The sequence below is a fragment of the Gigantopelta aegis genome, chromosome 8, assembly GCF_016097555.1.
Source record: "Gigantopelta aegis isolate Gae_Host chromosome 8, Gae_host_genome, whole genome shotgun sequence".
Taxonomy (NCBI): Eukaryota; Metazoa; Mollusca; class Gastropoda; order Neomphalida; family Peltospiridae; genus Gigantopelta; species Gigantopelta aegis.
In genome coordinates this window covers 43,868,646-43,893,662 of record NC_054706.1, presented here as the reverse complement: position 1 = coordinate 43,893,662, position 25,017 = coordinate 43,868,646, and the positions used below count along the sequence as shown (strand labels likewise).

Below are 25,017 nucleotides of genomic sequence, written 5' to 3'. Positions count from 1 at the left end.
TATCTTTCCAGCTGGAAACCAGAAATCATCTCATTTCAATCAGAGATCTCGTTTGCATTCATCGGAGAATATTGCCAGCTCTGCCCTCCAATCAGTAGCGGTAAATGCCGGCTATCTGAGAGGTAAGGCATTCGTGCTGAGACTGAAGCATTAAAAGTGCCAGCCTAATGCTTCATACCCTCCACCCTCTCCCTGCCAAAAAAAAAATCAATGCTGCCAGCTAACACACAAACATGAATCTAAACCGTATCAATTTGTAGTTGCAGTATCTACATATATATATTGATTTGTATCTGGTGGAAGACATGATACTGTTACCGACTCCATTTATAATAAATGATACAGTGTCAGAATTTACTACATTTAAAGGATCACTCAGAATATAAAAGAAAGCAAGTGAAGGTTAATGACACAATGTTATAACAGTGGAATCATTTATTTCCTTTAGTGGAATCACTTTTTCCTTTAGTTCTTGCTATTTTTCTCTGTTTGACGTCCTGCCAATTAGATAATTTTCTGATGGCCATGTAACTTAGATTCATGCCTACATTCAACTCTAGTCCAGTCCTATTGTGCTGTGCAAGCAGAGGTTACAGTACTAATATATTAGTGTTGGGCAAGAATTCTGTTTTTGACACATTGGCTAAGCCCAATTTGTCCTAGAAGATCTATCGGTAGCAGTAAGGAAATGTTTGTATGCATGTTTCCTTTCCCTCGGTATTCCATCTTTAATTTAGTCACCCAACTTATTAAGTTAAAGAGTAAATCTGTATGTAATGTGTACATGTATGATTAATCTTTGGTTTATAAGCTGGAGGTGTGTGTTTTTTTCAACGATTTAAGATGTCTATATTTTCATTAGCGAAGTACAAGTAAACAAACTAGTTACTATTGTGGGTAAGAAGTTCCATTGTGTATGTCTGTACACATGTACCGTATATCTTCGCCTGTAAGTCGATCTCGGCTATAAGTCGAGTCCCTAATTTCAAACCCTGAAAACGTATTTTTTTATTGACCCGTTTATAAGTCGACTCATGAAAAACTACTTATAAATATTGAAATATTTCTTATTTTCAGCACGAGAACAATAATATTTGAACAAAAGAAAATTATTTTACAAACTTCGGTTTTCACGTTTTGTACATCGCAATATGATCAGACTATTCCAATCAAACTATCATTATTACATAGCATCAAAACGAAATATTCCCTTAGTAGAGAGTGAAAGCTGTTTGACTGTTACTGTATAGTACTGTACAGATGGTTTTGTGCACAGACAACAACTTTATTTATAAACACTGACAACAGATCACTACGATAAAACTGAAAGTATCACGTTTTGACGCCATATTAATACATGTAAGGAGGATAACTCTGGAAAGTACACTGGTTTTTGTACCAAATGATGTGTGTCCCTATTGCTCTAGATAAGTGAACTGCAGAGATCAGTCTATTTTAAGGGAAAGCTCAGTAATATTCATGAAGTTAATCACCGCCAAAACATTGTTTGAACAACCATTAATGCCAGTGACCAGATTTCAAAATAAACTCAGGCAACAGGTAGTTAGTATTGTTTACATTTTTACTATTAGTGATGACTGTTAATTTAACTAAGTGGACTGTTGTCTTGGCATGTGAGTGAGATCGTACGCCTTTTCGCATAACCAAAACCGTTCTAATGCCAAAAAAAATAGGTTATAAAAAATAAATGTGTCAAATTAAAATATTTGAGTATAAATACATGGCATACTTCAACAATAAAACTTGTAAAATAATCCCCAAAACAGTAATATTTTTTGGTGAATTTTTTTTACCCTCTTATAAGTCGACCCCCCAAGTTATAAAATAATTTTTGGGTGAAAAAAATTCGACTTATAGGCGAAGATATACGGTAGACATGTTCTAAAAATAGTCATAATAGACAAGTGACTTGACATGCTCAGAGCATATCAGGCATACTACACTTGAGGTCACAACAAGGTAAACATAACATAACATAAATAGCAGTAAGCTGTTCATGCTTCCAGGTAAGACACACAGACTATCTCCATTAAGCTTTTCCTAAAAGGTCACCTAAATATTCTTCCAAATTATCAAATACAGTGCAAGTTGAGGTGTATTAAGAGGTTGTTATTTTGTAACGCCCTCAGCTTCTTTGTGTAACACCCCCAGGTGGCTGCTTAACACAGGGTTGACTGTAATTCGTAAATACTGCATGAATGAGCTGCCAATGGCCCATTTAATATATATGTTTTGTGTGATTCAGTGTGACTCACTGGCCAACTGGTTAATGTTCATTAAATGAACCTGTTACATAACATACCCATTTTAACTACATATTTAATTGATTTGACTTCGAAAAGGTATCCTTTATATTGTAAGAAGGGTTAAAAGAAATGTTACATTTCACATACATATCTCTATAGGTAACAAAGTTCCACTGTTACTTAATAAAAGTGGAATACTTGTTTTTTTGTTGATGATTTTCGGATTCATCACCCACTCGTTACCTAAAAGAAAATTGTTGGATAAGATCAAGGCTTGTGAAGTGGTAAGCCATCTTTGCTTCTCAAATTTTAATCTTAACATTGACGACAGTCACTCTTCGCACCCTTGTTTTGACTTAATAAATATAACGCAATAAATATAACATATCTTACCGTAGTTTCACTTGAAATCCGTATTTCGTAAAAGATGCAGTTTTTTAATCACAAGATTTTCTTGAAACACATTCAGGTTTGTAGTAATGTTCAAACAAACAAATTTCAATAGCAATTTTGCATTGGAATTTTTCCAGCTTTTGACATCATTCAAAATACACATGTAGCTATATTGTTGCAGTGCTTCACCACATTAAAATAAAAGCTGGTCTGCTAACCTTGACCCCTGTCAAACGTCTTTAACAAGCAGACAATGCTTTTTACAGGTCAGTATATATTTTTTTTTCATACTTCTGGATAAATTATTAAGTTTATGAAGATGAAAAAAAAATAAACAGTACCTTTTGTCAAATATATCATGTCAAAAAATTACCGTTGAATATATTTTATTTATTGTGTACAAAGCTAAAACAAGAGTGCGAAAAGTAACTGTCGTTGACCTTAAAGCAATGGCTAGAAATTAAGATGCAGTATTAGGTATTGATATTATCAGACAGTATATTGTGTATTTTGAACAGCCATTTCTTCTTGTACCCTGTCAAGTTTGGAGCCCTGTAAAGTGAAGTGGGGTGTTGTGAATAAGTTGTTTATATGTAGTTTCATATGTGTCAAGAATAGCATACATGGATTGGGTGAATTGGTCTTTCATTCTGTGTTTAATTTCAGTAAGAAATATAACATTATTGTGAACTTTCTGGTGCTACCAAATATTAGCATGTCCAAGGCTACAGAAGAAATCATATACAAGACTTGCCAAATTCACCGTGCTTGGTTTTCTTAAACAATTATCATATAATGTATCATAGTACTGATGTTATCCGTTTCCAACAATTTCAACCAATATTCAACAATGTGTATATTTCTATTCATGTTCAGTGGTAATCTTCCTAATCCACAGTATATCATCATATTAGTCGTACTCCTTTTCACACCTAATAATTAATATTCTTTACACCCTTGCATATGGACAGTTTCCACTTTATTACCACGTGTATAGTTACATAAATCTGGCTAACCATTAGCATGCAATTCAAGTACCATTACAACTGTATGCCAACAGTTGCATGGAACTTAAACAGTAATGGCAAAGCAACGATCGACCACAGCATTAGCTTGCTAAAACCCATTCACACGCGATGGATCCGATCATTGTGTGAGCTTTTGACAGGGTAGCCAAAGACCCTGCATTGACAGGGTAGCCAAAAACCCTGCAATCGTCACACATGGCTGGAATCTTGCTTGGACTATTGAACAATTAGTCTGTCTCGTCTACGATGAATTGTGCTCCAGTTTTATGAATATATTAAAATGTTTAATCTTTGTTTTAATAGCGTGTGACACATAGCTTACTGGACTATTCAACAATTAGTCTGTCTCGCCTACAATGAATTGTTTTCCATTCTATTTTATAAATATATTAGAATTTTAATATTTTTTGTAGTTGTTTTAATAACGTGGGATACATATAGAAATAAATGCGTAATATTATTCATGTGAATTAATATTATGGTCGTATTAATTTCAGGTAGATCTTCAGTATTTGTGTAGAGATAGTGCTTGTCAGTACCGTATATCTTCGCCTGTAAGTCGATCTCGGCTGTAAGTCGAATCCCTAATTTCAAGCCCTGAAAACGTATTTTTTTATTGACCCGTTTATAAGTCGACCCATGAAAAACTACTTATATATATTGAAATATTTCTTATTTTCAGCACATGAGAACAATAAATTTGAACAAAAGAAAATTATTTTACAAACTTCGGTTTTCACGTTTTGTACATCGCAATATGATCAGACTATTCCAATCAAACTATCATTATTACATAGCATCAAAACGAAATATTCCCTTAGTAGAGAGTGAAAGCTGTTTGACTGTTACTGTATAGTACTGTACAGATGGTTTTGTGCACAGACAATAACTTTATTTATAAACACTGACAACAGATCACTACGATAAAACTGAAAGTATCACGTTTTGCCCCCATATTAATACATGTAAGGAGGATAACTCTGGAAAGTACACTGGTTTTTGTACCAAATGATGTGTGTCCCTATTGCTCTAGATAAGTGAACTGCAGAGATCAGTCTATTTTAAGGGAAAGCTTAGTAATATTCATGAAGTTAATCACCGCCAAAACATTGTTTGAACAACCATTAATGCCAGTGACCAGATTTCAAAATAAACTCAGGCAACAGGTAGTTAGTATTGTTTACATTTTTACTATTAGTTATGACTGTTAATTTAACTAAGTGGACTGTTGTCTTGGCATGTGAGAGATCGTACGCCTTTTCGCATAACCAAAACCGTTCTAATGCCAAAAAAAATAGGTTATAAAAAATAAATGTGTCAAATTAACATATTTGAGTATAAATACATGGCATACTTCAGCAATAAAACTTGTAAAATAATCCCCAAAACAGTAATATTTTTTGGTGAAATTTTTTTACCCTCTTATAAGTCGACCCCCCAAGTTATAAAATAATTTTTGGGTGAAAAAAATTTGACTTATAGGCGAAGATATACGGTATATTTAAGATTTATAGTAGTGTACAGGTTAAATCAGCCTCTAATAATATCAAAATTAATTAATCAGGAGTGGATCCTGGATTTTGTAAAGAGGAGTGGTCACAAAATGCTAAAAAGGGCAAGTTTCAGTTTGCCAAAGTTAAAGGAGCCAAGAAAAGTGTGTAGGTGGGTTCGAGGGCATGCTCTGGACAATTTAGTATGGATAATGATTTTTTAAAATTCATTAAAAAGAGCATATCAACTCGATAAAGTAATTATTCAAAAATCTCTAGAAGACAAAATCACCTATTATTGTTATATTATTTGCTGATAACGAGAAATTAATATCGACAAAAAGGGGAAATTTTCAGTACTATTTTGCTAGGTGGTTTACTTGTTACTTATGCAAAGTTATTAATAAATGATTATATTGTTATTGTAAAGATACATATCAGTGATTGAATGTATGAATGTTTAACGACACCCCAGCACAAAAAATACATCAGCTTTTGGGTGTTAAACAAAGGTCAATTTATGAATGAATTGAATACTAACTTAATGAATGAAATGAATGCTAACTCGAGGGCCAGATGTTGACCTATTATATGTAAAACAAAAGTACCATTCCCTATAACCAATGAAAAAAACCCATTTGTTCGAACAATTTTTATTTTTATTAACACTTTGATCTGTTCTGTACCCAATAGTAGTGAGGTGCTTAATAATTCAAAAACATTCACTTGAATAATTTTCACATCTTTCTTCTTGGTTTTTTTCTCTGTCTTTTGTTGAACATACATAATATAAGTGACGTGTCAGACAGATTTATGTGAGTTACGTGATACATACATGTATGTTTATTTCACTTGGCTTGAAAGGGCAGGATTTGTTGATTATTGTAAATAATGTGCGTTACATGTCATAGAACAAGGTCTGTTTGTTTCCTTAGTTTCAGTTGGTGAATGTTTGTCATCCATAACAATTAGTATGTCATTTCCTCATAGGGAAATTAAGTAGATCTATTTATGAAATTTTTACTACGTGTATGAGTGACACTATCATTAGAATAATGGCCAACATACTGTTGGGTCATAAATCATGTGTTTTTCACTTGTTAACAAACTGCAGAAATACATTTTAAAAAATATTTTCAAATTTTATCCTGCAACGACAAGTTTGCAAAACTACTTTTTCGTTATGGTTCAGCATTAAGACATTGGTGTTTGATGCATGGTGTTCTTGATTTATCCCCTTTGTGTGACATCACTATTTCCGAACTATTGCAGAATTGTTGTGTTACAGGATACTTTATTTGAGAATTATTGCTGATATTCATTTATCAACTTGGTAAGATGGTTTGTTACTGCTACCTGTGTATGACAGACTATCAACATTAACCACCTGTACTTTGTTGTTTCAGGAAGTATGAACCACTATTCTGATCAGTACGGAAGCTTTGATGCTGGTGGTGGTAGGATGGCAGGCATGGGCTATACAAGTCGATACGATGATGTTAATGTGGTAGGTTCTAAAGCAGTTCTAATTTAATTCATATTCTAGGATTTAATAAATGTTTCTCTTTCTTTAAAGATATTAGTTTAGGTCATAAATTTAAAGATTTTTTTATTCATAAAAATATTGAGTCGCTTTATAGATATTTAAAGTACAAAGTGTATTTTATCGGGAGCAAACTACTTTTATCACTGCAGTTTATATGAATTACAAAGGCTGGTTCTGTATATATAATTTGGAAAAGGTACGGAATATTTACCGGCACTCAGCACATACAGAGTTGAGCTCATTAATTCCACATCCATTACGTCTTTTGAATCAGGATTTTGCACACATGCAACCTTGCCCTGAGCAAAGTCAAGGCGAGCTAAAGATTATACTCAGGTACTGTTAGGCAAACAATCATTTGGAAGTTTAAAATAAAAAGTATTAATATTTGTATTGTCAGGCAATCAATTGGCCACTCCTAAAACCTTCATGCAAGTGTCAAGGAAAGTGGGAAGATTGCACATGGAATTAACACATTACTCATGCTATTAGTCCCCTACCAATCCAACCGGAGGGGACTATAGGTTTCATTTCTGTCTTTCTGTCTGTTCGTAGTCTGTAGTCTGTCAGTCTATCCCACATATAGTGTTTTTATGGGGGTTTTCACAATGCCGTGAGATATTGAACTTAACAAATTTGACTTTCATGGCGATTTACTTATTTTTGACAGTTATGGCTCTTGATCTTTGGAGATGTGAAAATTTGTTTACCACATGGGGTTTTTTCCACAATGCCTTGAGATATTGAGCTGAAATTTTGTGTTTAGTTTTATCATGTACTGTTAGAGATCGAGTCAATCTAATTAAAATTAGCTCCACTATTACATGTGGATCTAACACCAGCCAGTTGGAGCTCATGTCCACCAATCAAAACCTTACTTGCAGAATCCTGCCAGTGATTTAAAAATAATTTGAAAACATTCCAAATTATCCTGAGGGTATACGATATGTTTCATGTGAATTACGAATGCCTTATTTAGACCAGTAGAACTAATTTTAATCGGATTGCTAACAACACTATGTAGTCCCCAATGTCCAGGTAACATTTTGTCTGCAAATAATAATTTAAACATTGACCAATCACACTTCACCTTTTATAACGTTATTTGGGAGCATACAAATTCTAAAAATATCGGGCGAGTCTATTTTAGTGGCCGCAGTACAGCGAACCATACCAATACGTACGGGGTGGGTTATCAGTCTTCAGTTTTACATTACAAATTATTTATTTTATAAAATAAAACATGTTTTAAGGCATTCGTAATTCACATGAAACATATCGTTTCAGGATAATTCGGAATGTTTTCAAATTATTTTTAAATCACTGGCAGGATTCTGCAAGTAAGGTTTTGATTGGGGGACATGAGCTCCAATTGGCTGGTGTTAAATCCACATGTAATAGTGGAGCTAATTTTAATTAGATTGAGATCGAGTTTGACTTTCATACCGTTTAGCTAATTTTGACAGATTTATAGCCCTTGGACTTAGGAGATATAAAAATTAGTTTTCTGCATGTTTTTTCTACAGTGCCTTGAGATATTGAGCTGAAATAGTGTGTATAGCTTTATAATGTAGTATGTACTGTTACAAATCAAGTTTAACTTTCATGGCGATTTACCAATTTTTTTCAGTTTTATGGCCCTTGAATTTAGGAGATACAAAATTGTTTTGTCCCCGGTAGGGATACTGTATTGCTTTAGTAGTACTCTCAGAATGCTTGTTTCATTGTTTCATTGTTTCAAGTTATATTTATGAGAAATTATTTGAAGTCATTTTGCTACTTGGTTTTAATAATATTTTAATCTATTTTAGGGAGGCATGGTACCGAACTCTAGTTATCCTCCATTAGCACATGGTTATGGTGATCAAAACCACATGATGATGCACCAGCAACACCACCAGTCGCAGCCAATGGCAGCTCACAGTGGCATGTACCAGCAGTCACAGCACTACATGATGCAGCAGCAACAGCAACAGCAACAGCAGCAGCAGCAGCAACAACACTCAAACACAGCCAGTCAGTACCCACCATCTTATGGAATGCCTGGTTCTGAAAGCCATGGTCAAATGGGAAGCAGTGCATTTTATGGAAATGCACCTCAGCAGCAAATGCCCCAGGCCACTCCTGTTCACCACCACATGAGGCAGGCACCATCTGTGAGTACAAGCCCACAGCAGGTGGCTGACAACATACTGCACATGGCATCGGCATACCCACAGCAGCAGACCGTACAGGTGCCACTGAATAACAAGAACAGACACACTCCATACCACATCCCACGATCTCCCCACTACAACATGCAGACCAGTCCAAGCACGCTTCAAATGGGGATGAACATGTCAAGGTCTCCACACTACAGTATGCAGTCTAACAGTCCAAACCCGCTGGATACGAATTGCCACATGGTCTACCCTTCATCCTCTCCACACCACCCACCAAACAGGACATCGCCAGTAAGTCCAATGCTGCTCCACAGCCCGATATCCCAGCAGAGCAATCACAGTCATCAGAGCATGCCTAGTCCAGGTTCATTGCATAGTCCGACATCGACAGGCACAGTCCGGTCTCCTGTGCCCTCGCCAGGATATCATCAGGCTGTTGGAGGAATGAGGTCGCCATCAGACATGCAGCAGATGGCCATGAGTCAGCAGATGAGGACGATGGCGGCCAGTCACATGTCATCACCAATGGGGTCATCGCCCCACAGGTCCTGCAGCAGTGGCACTTCCTCTTCACAGCAGCAGCAGCATTATTCAGTGATTGGCTCGCCACAGAGTCAGCAGGAAACAACAGCGTACCACCCTGTTCCCAAGGGAGACATCCATGGCTCCTCGCAGTCTCAGCTCTACCACAACCCCTCTACCTCATCGAGTCCATATGTTAGTGAGACAGGTTCAGAACCTGGGCAGGCCAGCACCTGTGTGTCGAATCCTCTCCAGTCTCTCCAGAAGCTGGTGATGCTGCCCGAGTCGCGTGTTGTTGATCCCAAGAGTGTTGTCAATGATGCCTGCTTACCATCTCCACAAAGTAACGATGGTTCAAAAAACTGTGATAGCTCTGCAGATCGGCTGGGAGAGGACTACAGCGGATCTGCAGAGTGTTCAAACACAGCTGACCGAGGTGTGAGCACCTCCGGTAAAAGTCCTCGTTGCCTTGACGGCAAGAATTGCAGTGATGGAGAACAGGAAGAGAAAAACTGCAATTCAAAGATAGGTGGCACAGCAAAAAAGAATGCCTGCCATGAAGCCACAGAGAATTCTGTTGTGAACGAAACGCCCAGTAATAATTTAAAGAATACTGAAAATTTAGGCTCTGTTGAGGGAAAAGTTGATAATTTACAGCATAAAAATTCTGAAACTGTTTTTGGAAAAAATACAGACCAGTGTCGTGCATCAGATTCTTCAGCTATTAGTTGCATAAGTAGTGAATCAAAATTGGTTAACGGTGATGTTTTGTTGGATAACATGGATAGTTCTTTAAGAAATTCAGCACGGAAACATCCTAAAACGAGAATCAAGAAAATGGCTAAGAATATTCCAGAAAATAAGAATGATGTAGATGATAATGCTATTTCCAGTGCAGATACCACAGTGTCATGTAATCGAGACATGGCAAAAACCGACAAATCTGACAGTGGTTTTCACACTCACGTTGGCAATGGACCATTGTCACATAAGTATGAAATACTTGAAAAAAATGAAAATTCAAAAGAGGTAAAACCGAATTCTGAAGAGTCTTGTGAAGGAGAAAGCAGAAGAAATGAAACCAACATTGGATTAGATAATAAGAAGATAAATAAGACAAGTACAAAACCTTTGACTTTGGGAAGTGGCAATAAGAAAAGTGAAAGCTCTTTTTGTTCAGGGTGGGGACTATTTCTGAAGTCAACGGAAGATTTTAATGATTTCGAACAAGAGTTGAGTGATAGTGAAGATTTTGATGTTCCAGTAACAAAACCATTTAGTTCTTCTCCAGTTAGGTCGGATACATCTTCTGTACAGAAACTTAATTTTTCTAGCTCTCAGTCAGAAAACCCTTCTGTTAAAAAATTGAATGACAGTGAGGAATACCCAGATAAGAAGTGTAGTGATGAAAGTAAAGTGGGAAAACTGCTAAGTAGATCAAAACGATTGCGTTCTGATGATGTCAATGATGTTTCAGCAAAGAAAATTAAATTATCTGAAAAATCTGACACTGTTCAATCTCTGCCACCTAAGAAGTCGCTAAAAGGCAGAATAAGGAAACTAAGTTCATCGGATTCAGTTGAAATTAAAGAAAAAGAAACACTGAAAGAAAATTTTGACCTTGAGCATTCTAAATTGAATAAATGCTTTGTGGATCTAAGTTGTGATCTGACCACTAAAATTGTTTGTGTGCAGGATTTAGACCTTGAAACCATTAAGAAAGTGAGGCCCAGACGGAAAACTCAGCTCAAGAATAGTTCTGATGATGGAACAGAATCGATGGTCGATGCTGTAAAACAAAAGGAACAAAACCCAGTTGTGTGTAATCCTTCGTGTAGAAAAAGTAATCTAGAGCAAGAAAAAGATTTAGCTGTTTTGTGTAAACAGGAATCTGAAATAGATCAAAATATTAACAGTAGGAAAGTGGGTATGGGCAGAAGATCTTCCAGTATTACAGAAGTGGTGATTACTAAAGACAGTAGCACAAAGAAGGAAGAAGATGTCGATGATTCCGATGGTAGTGATACAGAAAATGAGGAACACATTTTGGAAGGTGATGATTTGACCTCTGAGCAACGAAGCAGCAAATCAAGTGATGAACTTGAGCACAGCAGCAAGAAGAATATATCGAGGAGAAAGCTTTCTCCATTGAGATTTGTAAATTCCAATTTTGTTATGACAGAAAGCACTAAAGATGGTAATGCCAAGGAAGAGCATCACATGAATTGTGGCAGTGACAATGAAAGCGGTGAAAAATTGGGGGGGAATTTTGTTTCTACAAAAAGTATTAAAGCTGAGGAAGACAGCAATAGTATGTCAGATAAAGAATTTATTGATGGTTTGAAAGTCAAATATGAGAACTGTGTCAGGAATTCTCCTGCCGCTTGTAAGAACAGAAGAACTGTGGAAAGGGAAAGTACAAGACACAAGCATTATGATCCCAAACAAGGTCAGTCAATGTATACTAAAAATGGTATCAAAAAACCCCACAACTCGAAAAACAAAACCAGAAAAGGAATTAAAGATCAGAAAAAGCATATTAAATCCTTTGAAAGTTTGAACTTATCAAAAAGAATTGAATCGGTCAGTCAAAAAAAGAAGAAAAATAATTCTATGGGACCTTTTCTTCGAATTGAAGGTACCAAACAGTTTCCAAATGTTGTGAAATTGTTCAATCAGACACCTGTTGATGACAAGGACTCAAAATCGAGTAAAAACCACAAAACTGGGTTTGTGTCTGTGCCAACAATTCAGGTTTCTAATATTCCGTCGGACAAGTCTGTGATGCTTTGGTTCAATCGAATACTTTCAGAAGAGTCTTGGTTGTGTGCATTATGTGGTAGACAAACGAGTCACAAGTCCCTCGGGGACCTGTTTGGACCGTATTATCTCGAGAGTCACTTGCCTCTGGTTAAAGCTGAAGACAGTAACAAAAAGGAAACACACGTTCAGTCTAAAAGTGGCACTGAACCAAAGACTGAGCCTACGCGAAGCACTCGGCGCCGACCGAGCGATAGACGCTTGAGTGCAGTTCAGGAAGTTAAACATCCACCGGCACCAAAACCTGTCGAGGTGTGGGTGCATGAGGATTGTGTCTTGTGGGCAGACGGTGTCTTTCTGATTGGATCAAAGATTTATGGACTCGAAGAGGCTGTCAAAGTGGCTTGCTCTACTGTAAGTAGTAGTAGTACAGTTGTCTCGTGGTCTCTGTCAATATATTATGGGTTTTCAATTGTCATGAATTTATAATTTTCTGCCCTTGTCAAATTGAAGCAACTTTAAAACTTGACATTTGAAATAATTATAGTCATTTTGTTCTTTGCAACTGACAGGCAGTTTTACTAGACATAGATGAGGCAAAATATTTTGAAACTGCCAGTCTGAAACCAAAACTCTTCATCTTGGTACAAGAATTCGAATGACTAACAGCAATGTTAAACTGTAAATTGCTAGCGTGACTATTTAATGGTACTCGTAGATTTTACAAGTTTACTTGTTAATATGTTAATTGTGTTATTGCATCATTGTGTATTGTTATCATATAGAAATGTTTTCGAAGACTGTTGCATGTTTCGTTCTAATTTACTGTGTTGGTTCCGATGTGAAAAAGCATTATACATTTTTAATTATTATTAGTTTTTTTATTTATTTGTTTTGATAGAAGGTAGAAATAATAATTTTGTTTTGAGAAGTTATTGTAACAAGGTTTATAATAATGCTAGTGTCATATTGACAAGTCATTATAACATGGTTGGACTGTCTTTGTATGAAGGAAATGTTTTTATTTAATGACGCATTCAACACATTTTATTTATGGTTATATGGTGTCAGACATATGGTTAAGGACCACACAGATATTGAGAGAGGAAACCTACTGTCGCCACTTCATGGGCTACTCTATTCAATTAGCAGCAAGGGATCTTTTATATGCACCATCCGACAGACAGGATAATATATACCACGTTCTTTGTTATACCATTTGTGGAACACTGGCTGGAACTAGAAATAGCCCAATGGGTCCACCGATGAGGATTGATCATAGACTGAACGCACATCAAGCAAACACTTTGTCACTGTGCTACATTCCGCCCCGTCTTTGTATGAGTAGTTGACTTTGTTCTATAAATATGTAAAGACTACAATGGTTTTTTGTGGGGCTTTTGTCGGAGGTTGTCCAGGGTGCATTTTTTCCCTAATGGCTCATTGTAATTTTTTTGTTTATATGATTATTAAATGTAACTTTATGATAGTACAAGCAGGGGTTTCCCTAGAGCGATAAGCCGACACGGCCCGTGCTCCCTTAGCCAGCCAAGTAAGCGCCTTCATGTCTGGTAAGCGCCTTAACTGCAGGACCGTGTCGGCTTAATTTGTAACATGTATACAAAACAATGGAGCTATGATCCGTAACGTCATTCACCACACATTATCACACTTCCATTTGGTATCTCTGCAATTCTTTAGATGTTCACTTTGAGGTCCATTGATCGCACCGTTTTAATTGTCGGCGGGCTTGTGCTGGTCACGTGGTACAGGTGATCGGCTACTACTAATCTGCCAGATAACTGCTTGTTGTAATAATGTCTGTATGCTTGGGAATTACGTATCAAGACAAATCAAAGAAAATACCTATTAATTGAATAAACATCTTTGAAGGTGAAATTCTTGAGTAAAACATGTCAACATTATTTTAATTTTGTAAAGTCTTTGAACCAAAGTAATAAAAACAAACCGACACTGCATGTCAATTTGAATACACATGCCAGTTCAGGGCCGAAAGACATGTCGGCTATCCCAAGGGCTGAGTTCAGCCAGACCAAGCGAAAATAAAACGTTCGCTACACTGGTTTGTGCGCTTCACGTTAAACCAAATGGACACGACGGACACCAATCAAATAGTTCGCGAACGTTAGGAAGAACGTTCGTTGGTTGAACTGAGGAAAGCTCTCGGCGTAATATACGTCACGCTTCAGAGTCAGCTGACACCCACGTGTCAAGAGACATCATTGCGGACATGAACAATATGATTACACGGAAGTAAATCTTGATGTGAATGTGTAGAAAAACAATAGTTGTTTGCATCAATGAATACCTAACTGCAGTTTCGTTATTTCCTTTGTCTTTGTTAATTTTGTACCTATGGTCGAGAGCACGCACTGAGATCGCGATCGCAGGAAATGAACATGCAGTATTTATACAAATTGCAGTTAAACGTACACTGAATTAGTTTACAATAATCATATTTGTTAAATAATGCTAGATATGTATTTGTTAAACTGTGAGGTGACAAGCATTTAACACAACGCTGAAATCAACAGCAACAACATGGCGTAAATTATGAAATTGTTGGGGGTGGGGAATTGATGGGGTTTTTTTTTTTTTTAAGTTTTAACAACCCTCTCTCCCCCCCCCCCCCCCCCCCCCCAAAAAAAAAAAAAAACCCACAAAAACAACCCCAACATGATTTGATGGATTGAAGGCAAACACTTAACTGTTTTCAACCCACTACCCCACTTCTTTTGGCTTGATTTTTGTGTTATAATGATGCTATATATGTAAGCGCCTTAAAAAAATCCTGGGGAAAGGCCTGACAAGTTATAAAAAAATTACCTCCAAAAAGTAGATACATTTTCTAATGATTATTTTTAATATAGTTAAACTGGTTTTCAGAATTCTTTGGCCATTTTGTTACTTGTATGATAAATCAGTAATAATATATTATATATTATTTGCATAGTAACAACTATATTAATACAGTATATTTGGCAACTTTAAATTCACTTTGACTTGCATGTAGGGCAGGAACAACTAAAACCATGAGTATAATAATTGGCCTCATTTGGGGTGTCATAACATGGAACAGTGTCTTTGACTTCATTTGGGGGTTTTATGGCAAATACATGTACATATATTTAAAACTTTACATAAACAACACACTTTTGTATAACATTTAAAAAGTACCTTAATACTGTATAGGCCTGCATATATTCATTTATGTCTACATAATATGTTGAGTGTGTCGTTAAATAAAACATTTCCCTTCTTCCTTATGTCTATATGTAGGTATGTTCAAGTTGCAAAGAAAATGGTGCTATGGTTGGGTGTCTTTACAAAGGTTGCAGTCAGAAGTATCACTTTGTGTGTGCAGTAGAGAAAGGTGAGTGGTGTTTTTAATTTATTTTCACTTATTGTAGTGCAGTATCAACAATAGAAATTACTTAATACTTTAAAATAGTATAAAATATTTCTTAATTGTTAGAATGAATTCCCCATAAATTTAAATACAAATCTATTCAGTGTTCATTTTCTCTTGCAAAGATTTACTTATGATCAATAAATTAATTATTTCGTTTGAGGATTATTTTCTTATGTGCTTTCAAAAACAGTCGAACTACAAATAGTAACTTTAAAAATAGATCAGTCGGATATAAGATTTTGCTAGTTTGAATGCACAGCGTAATTTTGAACATAAATGGATAGCTAATATTACTGTATGCTCTATATCATTGTGGGTAATTTTAGGAGGCCAAACAAATCTGTACCTAAATTTTAAGGGAAATAGATGTAAAATCACCTTAACTAAAAATGGCCACAGTCCGCATCTAGGGATTATGTATAGGGATTATATACAACATTGATATTGCCCTGGACAAAAAAAATAATAAATAGGTTATTTAGAGAATTCAGTTCAACTGTTCAAGTTAAGGACTCTCTCTGGTTTGAAGCCGGTAATGAGAAATGAACCCAGTATCTACCAGTCTTAACCCAGGTTGCTTAAATACTGTGACAGTGAGATCAGAAATATATATAGCGTACATGCATCAAATCAACAAAACTTTAACTGTTTCATTTTCCTTTCTTTTATTTCTTGTTTAAGCCTGCTTGTTGGACGAAGAAAGGTTTTCATTACTCTGTCCAAAGCATAAGGTATGTATCACCAATAGATACTTCAAGCTGATAATGCATTAATAATGCCAATGGTAACACTACTGATGATAAACCTTTCAAAATTGGTTGCATTATAATGATGATGATATGCAATCATTGTCTTTGAATTTAAAAAAAAAAAAAAGGATATTTGACAATGTAATAACAAATATACATAATACATATTTGAAAGGTTTATCATCAACAGTGTTACCACTGGCATTAGTAATGCATTTATCAGCTTGAAGTATCTAACACAGTCACACATCGTTACAGCGACCATGTTTTTCCCTGGGCCACTTTGTTGTTATATCGAAATGTCCGTTGGATAAAATTAATTTGTCATGAGTTATATCCTTTGCCAAAATGACGGAAGAAAAAATATTTATTAATATTAATTAAAAACTGAATAGCATTTAAATAATTAATGCATTGACATTGTTATTAAAAACAACAAAACATGAATATGCTTTTAAAAATATTGTAAAATATATTAATTAAGGTCACCCAACCCTGCTACGTCACTGATCAAGGCACATTCACTGTTAGTCTAATCATTCCTTAGTTAAAGACATCTATAATTGGTACCAACTTTGTTTATGAAATATCAAAATAGAAGACTTGATTGTTCAAAGTTAATCCTTTAATTGAGTTGACTAAAGGCTTATTTGAAAAAGCAATACACGTCTACAGATTTAGCAGACATCAGTAACTCGAACAGCTCGCAACGAGATGTCAAATGGCTGTGTGTGCTGTCAATGTTCTACGTAAGATGCTCTGTCGGTGTCAGAAGGTGTGAATTCCAGTGTAATGAACAGAATAACCTTTGTTTCTGATAGTTTGTGATCGGATAGTGTAAATGTTGTCATAAAGACAGTCATTGTAACGAGGTCAGACTATACGTGTATGTATATATATATATATATATATGTATATATATACAAAGAATGTCTTATTTTAACCTACCCTCATTTTAACCTACCCTCATTCAGTGTGTAAGCTTGACAAATTAATATTGTTAGTATGTTGGAAAATCATGTCTGAAAAAGTGTCAAGAAACATTTAAGTAAATTTCAGTTCCTTTCAAATATTGCTATTTGCTGGAAAAAAATTTTTAATCCTGCTCTTTTGTAGACGACACTTGACTTATTTTCAATTTAAAATTTGTTTTTATTTCAGGCTCTTCAGGAAAAGAAACTTAAATCTGCAGCCTCCACAAGCAAGTCATGACAGTTAGTTTCATTCCAAGGTAAGTTTTTAAATAGTTTTGGGTTGTGGTTTGGGGGTTTTAATGTCAATTTTCCATGTTTTATTTTAAAATATTATTTCCTGGACAGTTAGAAATTTTCTTGAAAATTCCAATTCTTCACAACTAATACATGCTATGATATACACTATCCTTTCTCTGGAAAAGAGCATATTAAAAGTTAAAAGTTTTTTTTGTTTAACGACAACACTTGAGCACATAGATTAATTAGGCCGGGAATTTTTTTTTACTTGTTTCCTATTACATGCTGGATAAAATATAGGGTAGGTAGGTAGGTAGGAAAAACATTTTATTTTGGAAAATAATTTTATTTATGGATATTAAATAAAGGTGTTGACTACCGGTATCTAAAATAACCTCTGCATGTATAGAAATGCATTATGCAAATCAATAATACCATTCATCACCGTGTTTTCCGTAGAAATGAAGTAAGGCATGGTGAAGTGACATTTTGGGGGCATATTTTATGTGCAGTTTTAAATATAAGGGCTTTTTTTCTCCATTATACAGTTTTCAAAAGGACAAAAACCGTATGGCCATTTTACTTTCTATATCTATTTTATAACAATTAAAAAAAGGAAATATGTAGTACTATCCACATAGGTGTGTTTAACGGCTTCTTTTTACATGGGCAACTTATAAGTTTATAAAAGGCAAGGCATTTTGATTTTGAGGGCAACATGGTGCTAACCTATCTGTGGGAAAGTACATACAAAAGACCCCTTGCTGTTTAATAATAGGCAGAAGGTTTACTCTCATACTAACTCTTAACTTCTGTACTTGTCCAGGACAGACTTGGTTGAACCTTAATTGGATAGAAACCAGTAAATAAGTTATAACAATTTCTTTTAATGAAAATTGAAAAGAAGGGTTCTATATTTATCTGTCCAACAATAACATTTTTTTAAAATGTTATGAATATTATCTTTCTTAGTGTATCTAAGAAATGGTAGACTTACCAATTTTATAATTTGCAATGTTAGTTTTATTCTGTATGCATCCAGTATTAAAGTACACACTTGATTTGAAGCAATCAATTGGTTCAATGAATAGAAATGCAGTACAAATGCTCAGGATGCTCAAACAAATGTTGAAAAGTAAAGTTTGTTTTATTTAACGATGCCTCTAGAGCACATTGATTTTTATCTTTAATATCATTGGCTATTGGACGTCAAACACATGGTCATTCTGACACTATTTTTAGAGGAAACCAGCGAAGTTCCCAGTGACCACTTACAAAAAATAACGAAACGCATCGAGATCTTACTGACATATTTAATCATTTGATTTGGCAGTAAACTTCATCAGTATCAGTAAACATTCCCTTCCCTAGTTTATCAGAAGGTCACTAAATTTCTACACGGCCAGTTTGTCGCTGGAGTAAATGATTAAATATAGTTATTATTATTATTATTATTATTATTAATCGGAACACCTCGCTATGCTAGATGTAGAGTAAATCGGAAAAGATCGCATATATTTGTGAAAACAATTTTCCGACTCTTCACCCGATATCTCACGAAAGTTACCGAACTTCAGTTTGAAGGGAAGTAACTCCATCAGTCAATTGTTAGAAGAAAACATTTCGTGGATAACGGGTCGCCATTAAAACTAAATTTGCGATGGTAAAACCACCGATATACGTCTGCAAATCGGAAAACACAGTAGGGTTATCCCCTAAATGACACCAAATTAGTGCTTGTGATAGTTTTGGAATGTGTTCGTGGAAATAGTTGTTATATTAAAAAAAAAAAAATTGGATATACGAAAAAAGGTTTTATGGTCAGCAGGTTCAAATTAGGGTCGGTCTGTTAACCGGAAACAAACAATATTTTTATGATACGCCTTAATCATCTGCTATTGGATGTCATACATTTGATAATTCTGCTATATAGTCGTCAGATGAAACCTGCTACATTTTTCCATTAGCAGCAAGGGATCTTTTATATGCACAGACAGGAAAGCATTTGACTAGTTGTGGTGCACTGGTTGGAGCAAGAAAACCGCCAATCAGCTGAATGGATTACCGAGGTTGTTCTGTCCTGCAACACGAGCACCTCAGGCGAGCACTCAACCGACTGAGCTAAATCCCGCCCATGAACATATAAAAGATATGCTGTTAATCGATAACAGGTTATAAACAGCACAGTGTATTCTTTCCAAGTACCACAGTTACCATATGCTAGCCATCCGCGAGCACTCAACCGACTGAGCTAAATCCCGCCCATGAGCATATAAAAGATATGCTGTTAATCGATAACAGGTTATAAACAGCACAGTGTATTCTTTCCAAGTACCAGTTACCATATGCTAGCCATCCGCGAGCACTCAACCGACTGAGCTAAATCCCGCCCATGAGCATATAAAAGATATGCTGTTAATCGATAACAGGTTATAAACAGCACAGTGTATTCTTTCCAAGTACCACAGTTACCATATGCTAGCCATCCGCGAGCACTCAACCGACTGAGCTAAATCCCGCCCATGAGCATATAAAAGATATGCTGTTAATCGATAACAGGTTATAAACGGCACAGTGTATTCTTTCCAAGTACCACAGTTACCATATGCTAGCCATCCGCGAGCACTCAACCGACTGAGCTAAATCCCGCCCATGAGCCTTATATGCTGTTAATCGATAACAGGTTATAAACGGCACAGTGTATTCTTTCCAAGTACCAGTTACCATATGCTAGCCATCCAATAGCTGTTGATCATGTAATGGGGGTGTCATTAAATATTCCCACAAAATTCTAATATTGTTGGGTTTCTGTATTAAATTTAAAAGGATTGACTAAATGTTAATTCTCTTAAAAAAAACATTTTTATGAAGATTTGTTTGTACTTAATTTAAATTTGATTTTGAAATGTTCCTCTTGTATTTTGTTATTACAAATTTATTGTTGTTATTTTTTTCTTTTCAGGAAACAATATTTGTAAGAATGTATAATTGAGGTTTCCTTGCTCTCGTGGTCTTGTTCATTTGGAGTTCTTCCAGTCGTGCATTCATGGAATACAGTTTGCAGAGAAACAGTTATCTCCCTTGATACCAAAAATTACTATAGCCACTATTATGAAGATACATGAATGGCATACAAATTCTTACAACAAAACAGAGCATTTATAATGAAGATGTATTCTTCAGCATTAAGCCTTTTTTTAAAAACAAATTTCATCATTTTGAAAGTTGTTACTTAATTTCATTAGTATTCTCATTTGGAATGTGTTTGGGGCATTTGAGAAACCTTTTTCTTATTCTGAAAGCTAAAAGCATGTGACCTCAAGGTAAAATAAGATTTTAAAGTGGATAAAATAAACCTGCTAACAGCCATTAACAATTGTTGGTAACGGGTTAAAAACACAAACCCTGAAAAGAATATGTTTTTGTTTTTAAGCATTTATTATCTCTTAAATCTGGTAAAACTGGCTTTTACTGGGAAAATTTCTCTTGGTCTGATGAAACAAAGTAGATAACAAACCAATTTAACCAGGAAGAGAAACATATAGAATAAATTTTTATTCTAACTGTATTGAGTACTTGTAGATAAATCTGGGCGTGTACTTGTAGCTAGAATCTGCATTCGAGACTTGGCAAAGTCTCCAGGCTTTAACTACATACTATTTTGTATGGGTATGACTTTATTGAAACCTCTAGTTTATGCTTGTGTTCTGTCCTAGCCTGGATCAATTTTTAATTTTAAATATTAGTAGTTGGGCATAACTAGTGACGATTGATGAAAAGATGAACTGGCGTACATGCTGGTAAATTATTTCAGATGGCTAAAATTTGGGGCATTATTATTTTTTATTTTGTTATATCTGCCTCAGAAGTGTATTGGTAAAACCTTGGCAGTATAGTGGTTAAATCTTGACGGTGTAATGGATAAACCGTAGCAGTGTAGTGGTTAAACCTTGGTGGTGTAGTGGTTAAACCTCGGCAATGTAGTGGTTAATACTCAGCAATGTAGTGGTTAAACCTTGACAATGTAGTGGTTAAACCTCGACAGTGTAGTGGTTAAACCTCAACAGTGTAGTGGTTAAACCTCGACAGTGTAGTGGTTAAACCTCGACATTGTCGTGGTTAAACCTCGATAGTGTAGTGGTTAAACCTCGACATTGTAGTGGTTAAACCTCGCCAGTGTAGTGGTTAAACATCGACATTGTAGTGGTTAAACCTCGCCAGTGTAGTGGTTAAACCTCGACGTTGTAGTGGTTAAACCTCGGCTGTGTAGTGGTTAAACCTCGACATTGTAGTGGTTAAATCTCGGCGGTGTAGTGGTTAAACCTCGGCAGTGTTGTGGTTAAACCTCAGCAGTGTTGTGGTTAAACTATGCCATTCAGGCAGAAATGTGCTGGGTTTCCATCTCAGTACCAGTTACAACAAAAAGGCATCATCTTTGTAAACCAAGCGTCCAATTCTGTGACATTACTCAGTACCCATGGTGTCAGTTTTCCGATGTCAGAAGTTCTTCAGTTTTATTTGATACAATAAAACCCAGATGTGTGAATCACATCATCTGTTAAATTTTAGTTGTATGGTAAACATCCAAGAATTTGCATTGGACACAATTTGTTCACCATAAACTGCAAAAGACGTCAGTATTTGAATTCAAATGACATCACATGTCCCTACTAACAACTTGCAAAGTGAAATTACTATTGGAATTTTTTGTTCAGTTATTATGAATGCATCCAATTGTGTTTGAATAAACTATATAAGTAGACATTTTTTCTTGTTAAGTGTTAATTATGCTGTGATTGGTCAGCAGTGCCATTATCTATTGGACATAATCAAATGTCACTAGGGGACCTTACTGTGTTTGCCAAGGGTACATATCAAGTAGGTATGGAATAGGACCCTTGGTTTGCGAAGATGTGGGGATGAGCTAGACCACCAAGTTCTCTTTCAATGACAAATTAATCATTAACTGCTGTCCGGGGTAGGTGTCTAAGACCGTGTGCTTCAAACTTAAGTTGGCATGAGCACAAAAAATAGATTAAAATTTAAAATATTGCATTTTGATTATTAAACTTCAGTTAAATTTGTTCTGAATGTGCTTTCATACAGGTTTAGTTTCTGGGGGATTTAAACCAATCTACATGAAATGTTTTCAAGGGGCATGGGTTTGTATATAAATATAATTATGGATTAAATCTGATGCATTTCTTAAAAGAAAATAACATTTATCGTATTCCCAAGTACTTCCCAACAAGAAAAGTATTTTGGACTTCAGATTCTCAATTAAAAAAAAATCTCTTCATCTTTTCTGTAATGCATATAATTAGAATAATAATAAAATTGAAATAAAAACACGCATGACACCTCGTACTGAGTTTTAGGTTGAAGACCCCTCGCTCTTACCAATATTTTGTGACGTCCATGTAGGACTGGTATTGCAGGGTTTAGAGTGATGGTTTTCTACTGTATATCCCTTGCTACAGTGTGTCATGTTATTGAAAATAATTTTACAAAATAAAACTTTAATCTGTTAGGTGAAACTGATCAAACATTTTATTAAATAGCCCACCAAAAGACTATAGAGAATCTGTTGATCAATAATCATTAATGTTCCTTTTCAAGTTGATAAAATTGAAAAAGATGGTTGCAGTTCTAAAATCTTTGTAATTTTTATGCAGACAGTTATTGTAAAACTTGTTAAAGGGACATTCCTGAGTTTGCTGCATTATAAGATGTTTCCGCCTAATAAAATATTTCTCCGATTAAACTTACATACTAAATATATTTTCTGGTTTAGAATATCAGTGTCTGTATATTCAATGTGTTTCTGGTCATCTTAATATTTGCAAGAGGTCCAAATTGGAATTTGTTTTTAAATAAATTCGTACGTACGAAAAAAAATATTTTAGAACATAAAATGAAATTTAACCTAGTACAAATATTAGAACAGAAACACGTTTAATATACAGCCACTAATAATTTATGCAGAAAATATATTTGATATGTAATTATAATCATTAAAAAGTCTCCCGTTAGTCGATGACATCTTAAAAATTGCAGCAAACTCAGAAATGTCCCTTTAATTATTAGGTATGTTCCACTGATTTCATAGGAGTAAAACAAACCAAGCTGAAGATTTGGTATTGAAGATTCAGTTATTTGCAGTCTGGTGAAAGCAATTTGCATAATATTTAAACCAATAATATTAATGTTTGATGTGCTTTAGTATTTAATGTATTATATTGATTTTTAAAATGGTCATGTTAGGTTCAACAAATAGGCTTTGCTTTTACAATCGTTTTTAATATCTGTTGTTTCACAGAACACCGATAGCAAAAATGTGAAATGAAAGTTCTGTAATGTTCCATTCTTTGTAGTTCATTTGGTTGAATGTTTTCCGTTCCTCGTTTCTGTTGAATTAAGCCCTTTATACTGTATCAAAAGTCTTGTTGGTAATCAACCAAAGTAATCAGCCTCCATGTTATGGCATATACCTATAATTTATAATGTTTGATCGTCTGAATCATTTGACATATTTATGAAAATATAATCTCTTACATGCAGGATAACTCTGTTATTATACACCAGGTTGAAGATAACCGAGTTGGTAAAAACTGTATGAAGCACACCTGTAATAACATAACAAACCAATGACGTAATTTTCGGGAAGCGATGTCATAACATGGCATGGCTTCCCCAGTCTTAGTGAAATATTGTAATAACCTCTTATATTTCATTAATAAAGTAACATTAATTGTTTTTTTCATTGGTAGTTCATTGTGATGTAATTTTTTATAAAGGGAAGGCGACATCGCTTAACAAAATGACGTCATTTTGTCAGCTCCTAGTTAGAAATGTTTTGACATGGTCCTTGTAAAAAATTAGTAATAATATGGATGATAAAGAAATTATTACACTGTGTGTGAGTCGTACTGCTTTTACGAAACGGTGTCAAGATTCATGTATTACTCTCACTCTGGCTTCGGCAATACAAGAATCCAGACATTTGTTTTGTAAAATCAGTACGACACACGAGTGCATGTGTTAATCTCTATTAATTTGCCAAGTGGGATTATTTTTGCAAGCAATGGCCCATTTGACTGTTTGTAAATCCTAATTCCAACAAATTAGTAATTTTGATAGTGTTACTGTCTTTATAGTTCATTTGGGTTTTTTTTCCTTGCTCCTCATTTCTATTAAACTATGTACTACCATTTATATCTTATTAAATGTCTTGACATTTTGATTTGATATACCTTATCGGACTGAATTTACAAAGCATCTTTTTGATTACATACATTTGTTATGCTTAAATCTGCATTTAAGAAAAATGGGCTTCATAAATTTGGCCCATCATCTCTTACATGTGCAGTGTGTCTATGTTACTTGCAAAGTGGGTTATTTTTGCAAGTCCTGACCCATTTTGGCATCAAGTTTTGAACCGTAATTTTTTTAACAA

At 35.1% G+C, this 25,017-nt stretch overlaps 1 protein-coding gene across 2 annotated transcripts in view; it reads left to right on the top strand.

Moving 5' to 3' along the window:
• LOC121378840 (putative mediator of RNA polymerase II transcription subunit 26) overlaps positions 1–23,371 on the top strand; it is a 41,635-nt gene extending 18,264 nt beyond the window's left edge. Inside the window, exons 3-8 of one of the 2 annotated variants that reach the window (XM_041507179.1) lie at positions 6,585–6,685; positions 8,536–12,582; positions 15,469–15,562; positions 16,283–16,332; positions 17,512–17,581; positions 20,524–23,371. In XM_041507179.1, the coding sequence (XP_041363113.1) occupies positions 6,585–6,685; positions 8,536–12,582; positions 15,469–15,562; positions 16,283–16,332; positions 17,512–17,562 (4,343 nt within the window). In that variant the 3' untranslated portion in view covers positions 17,563–17,581; positions 20,524–23,371. Of the gene's footprint in view, positions 1–6,584; positions 6,686–8,535; positions 12,583–15,468; positions 15,563–16,282; positions 16,333–17,511; positions 17,583–20,523 lie in introns of those variants that run through there. The other variant, XM_041507180.1, reaches the window with a different exon arrangement.
• The last annotated feature ends 1,646 nt before the right edge of the window (positions 23,372–25,017 follow it).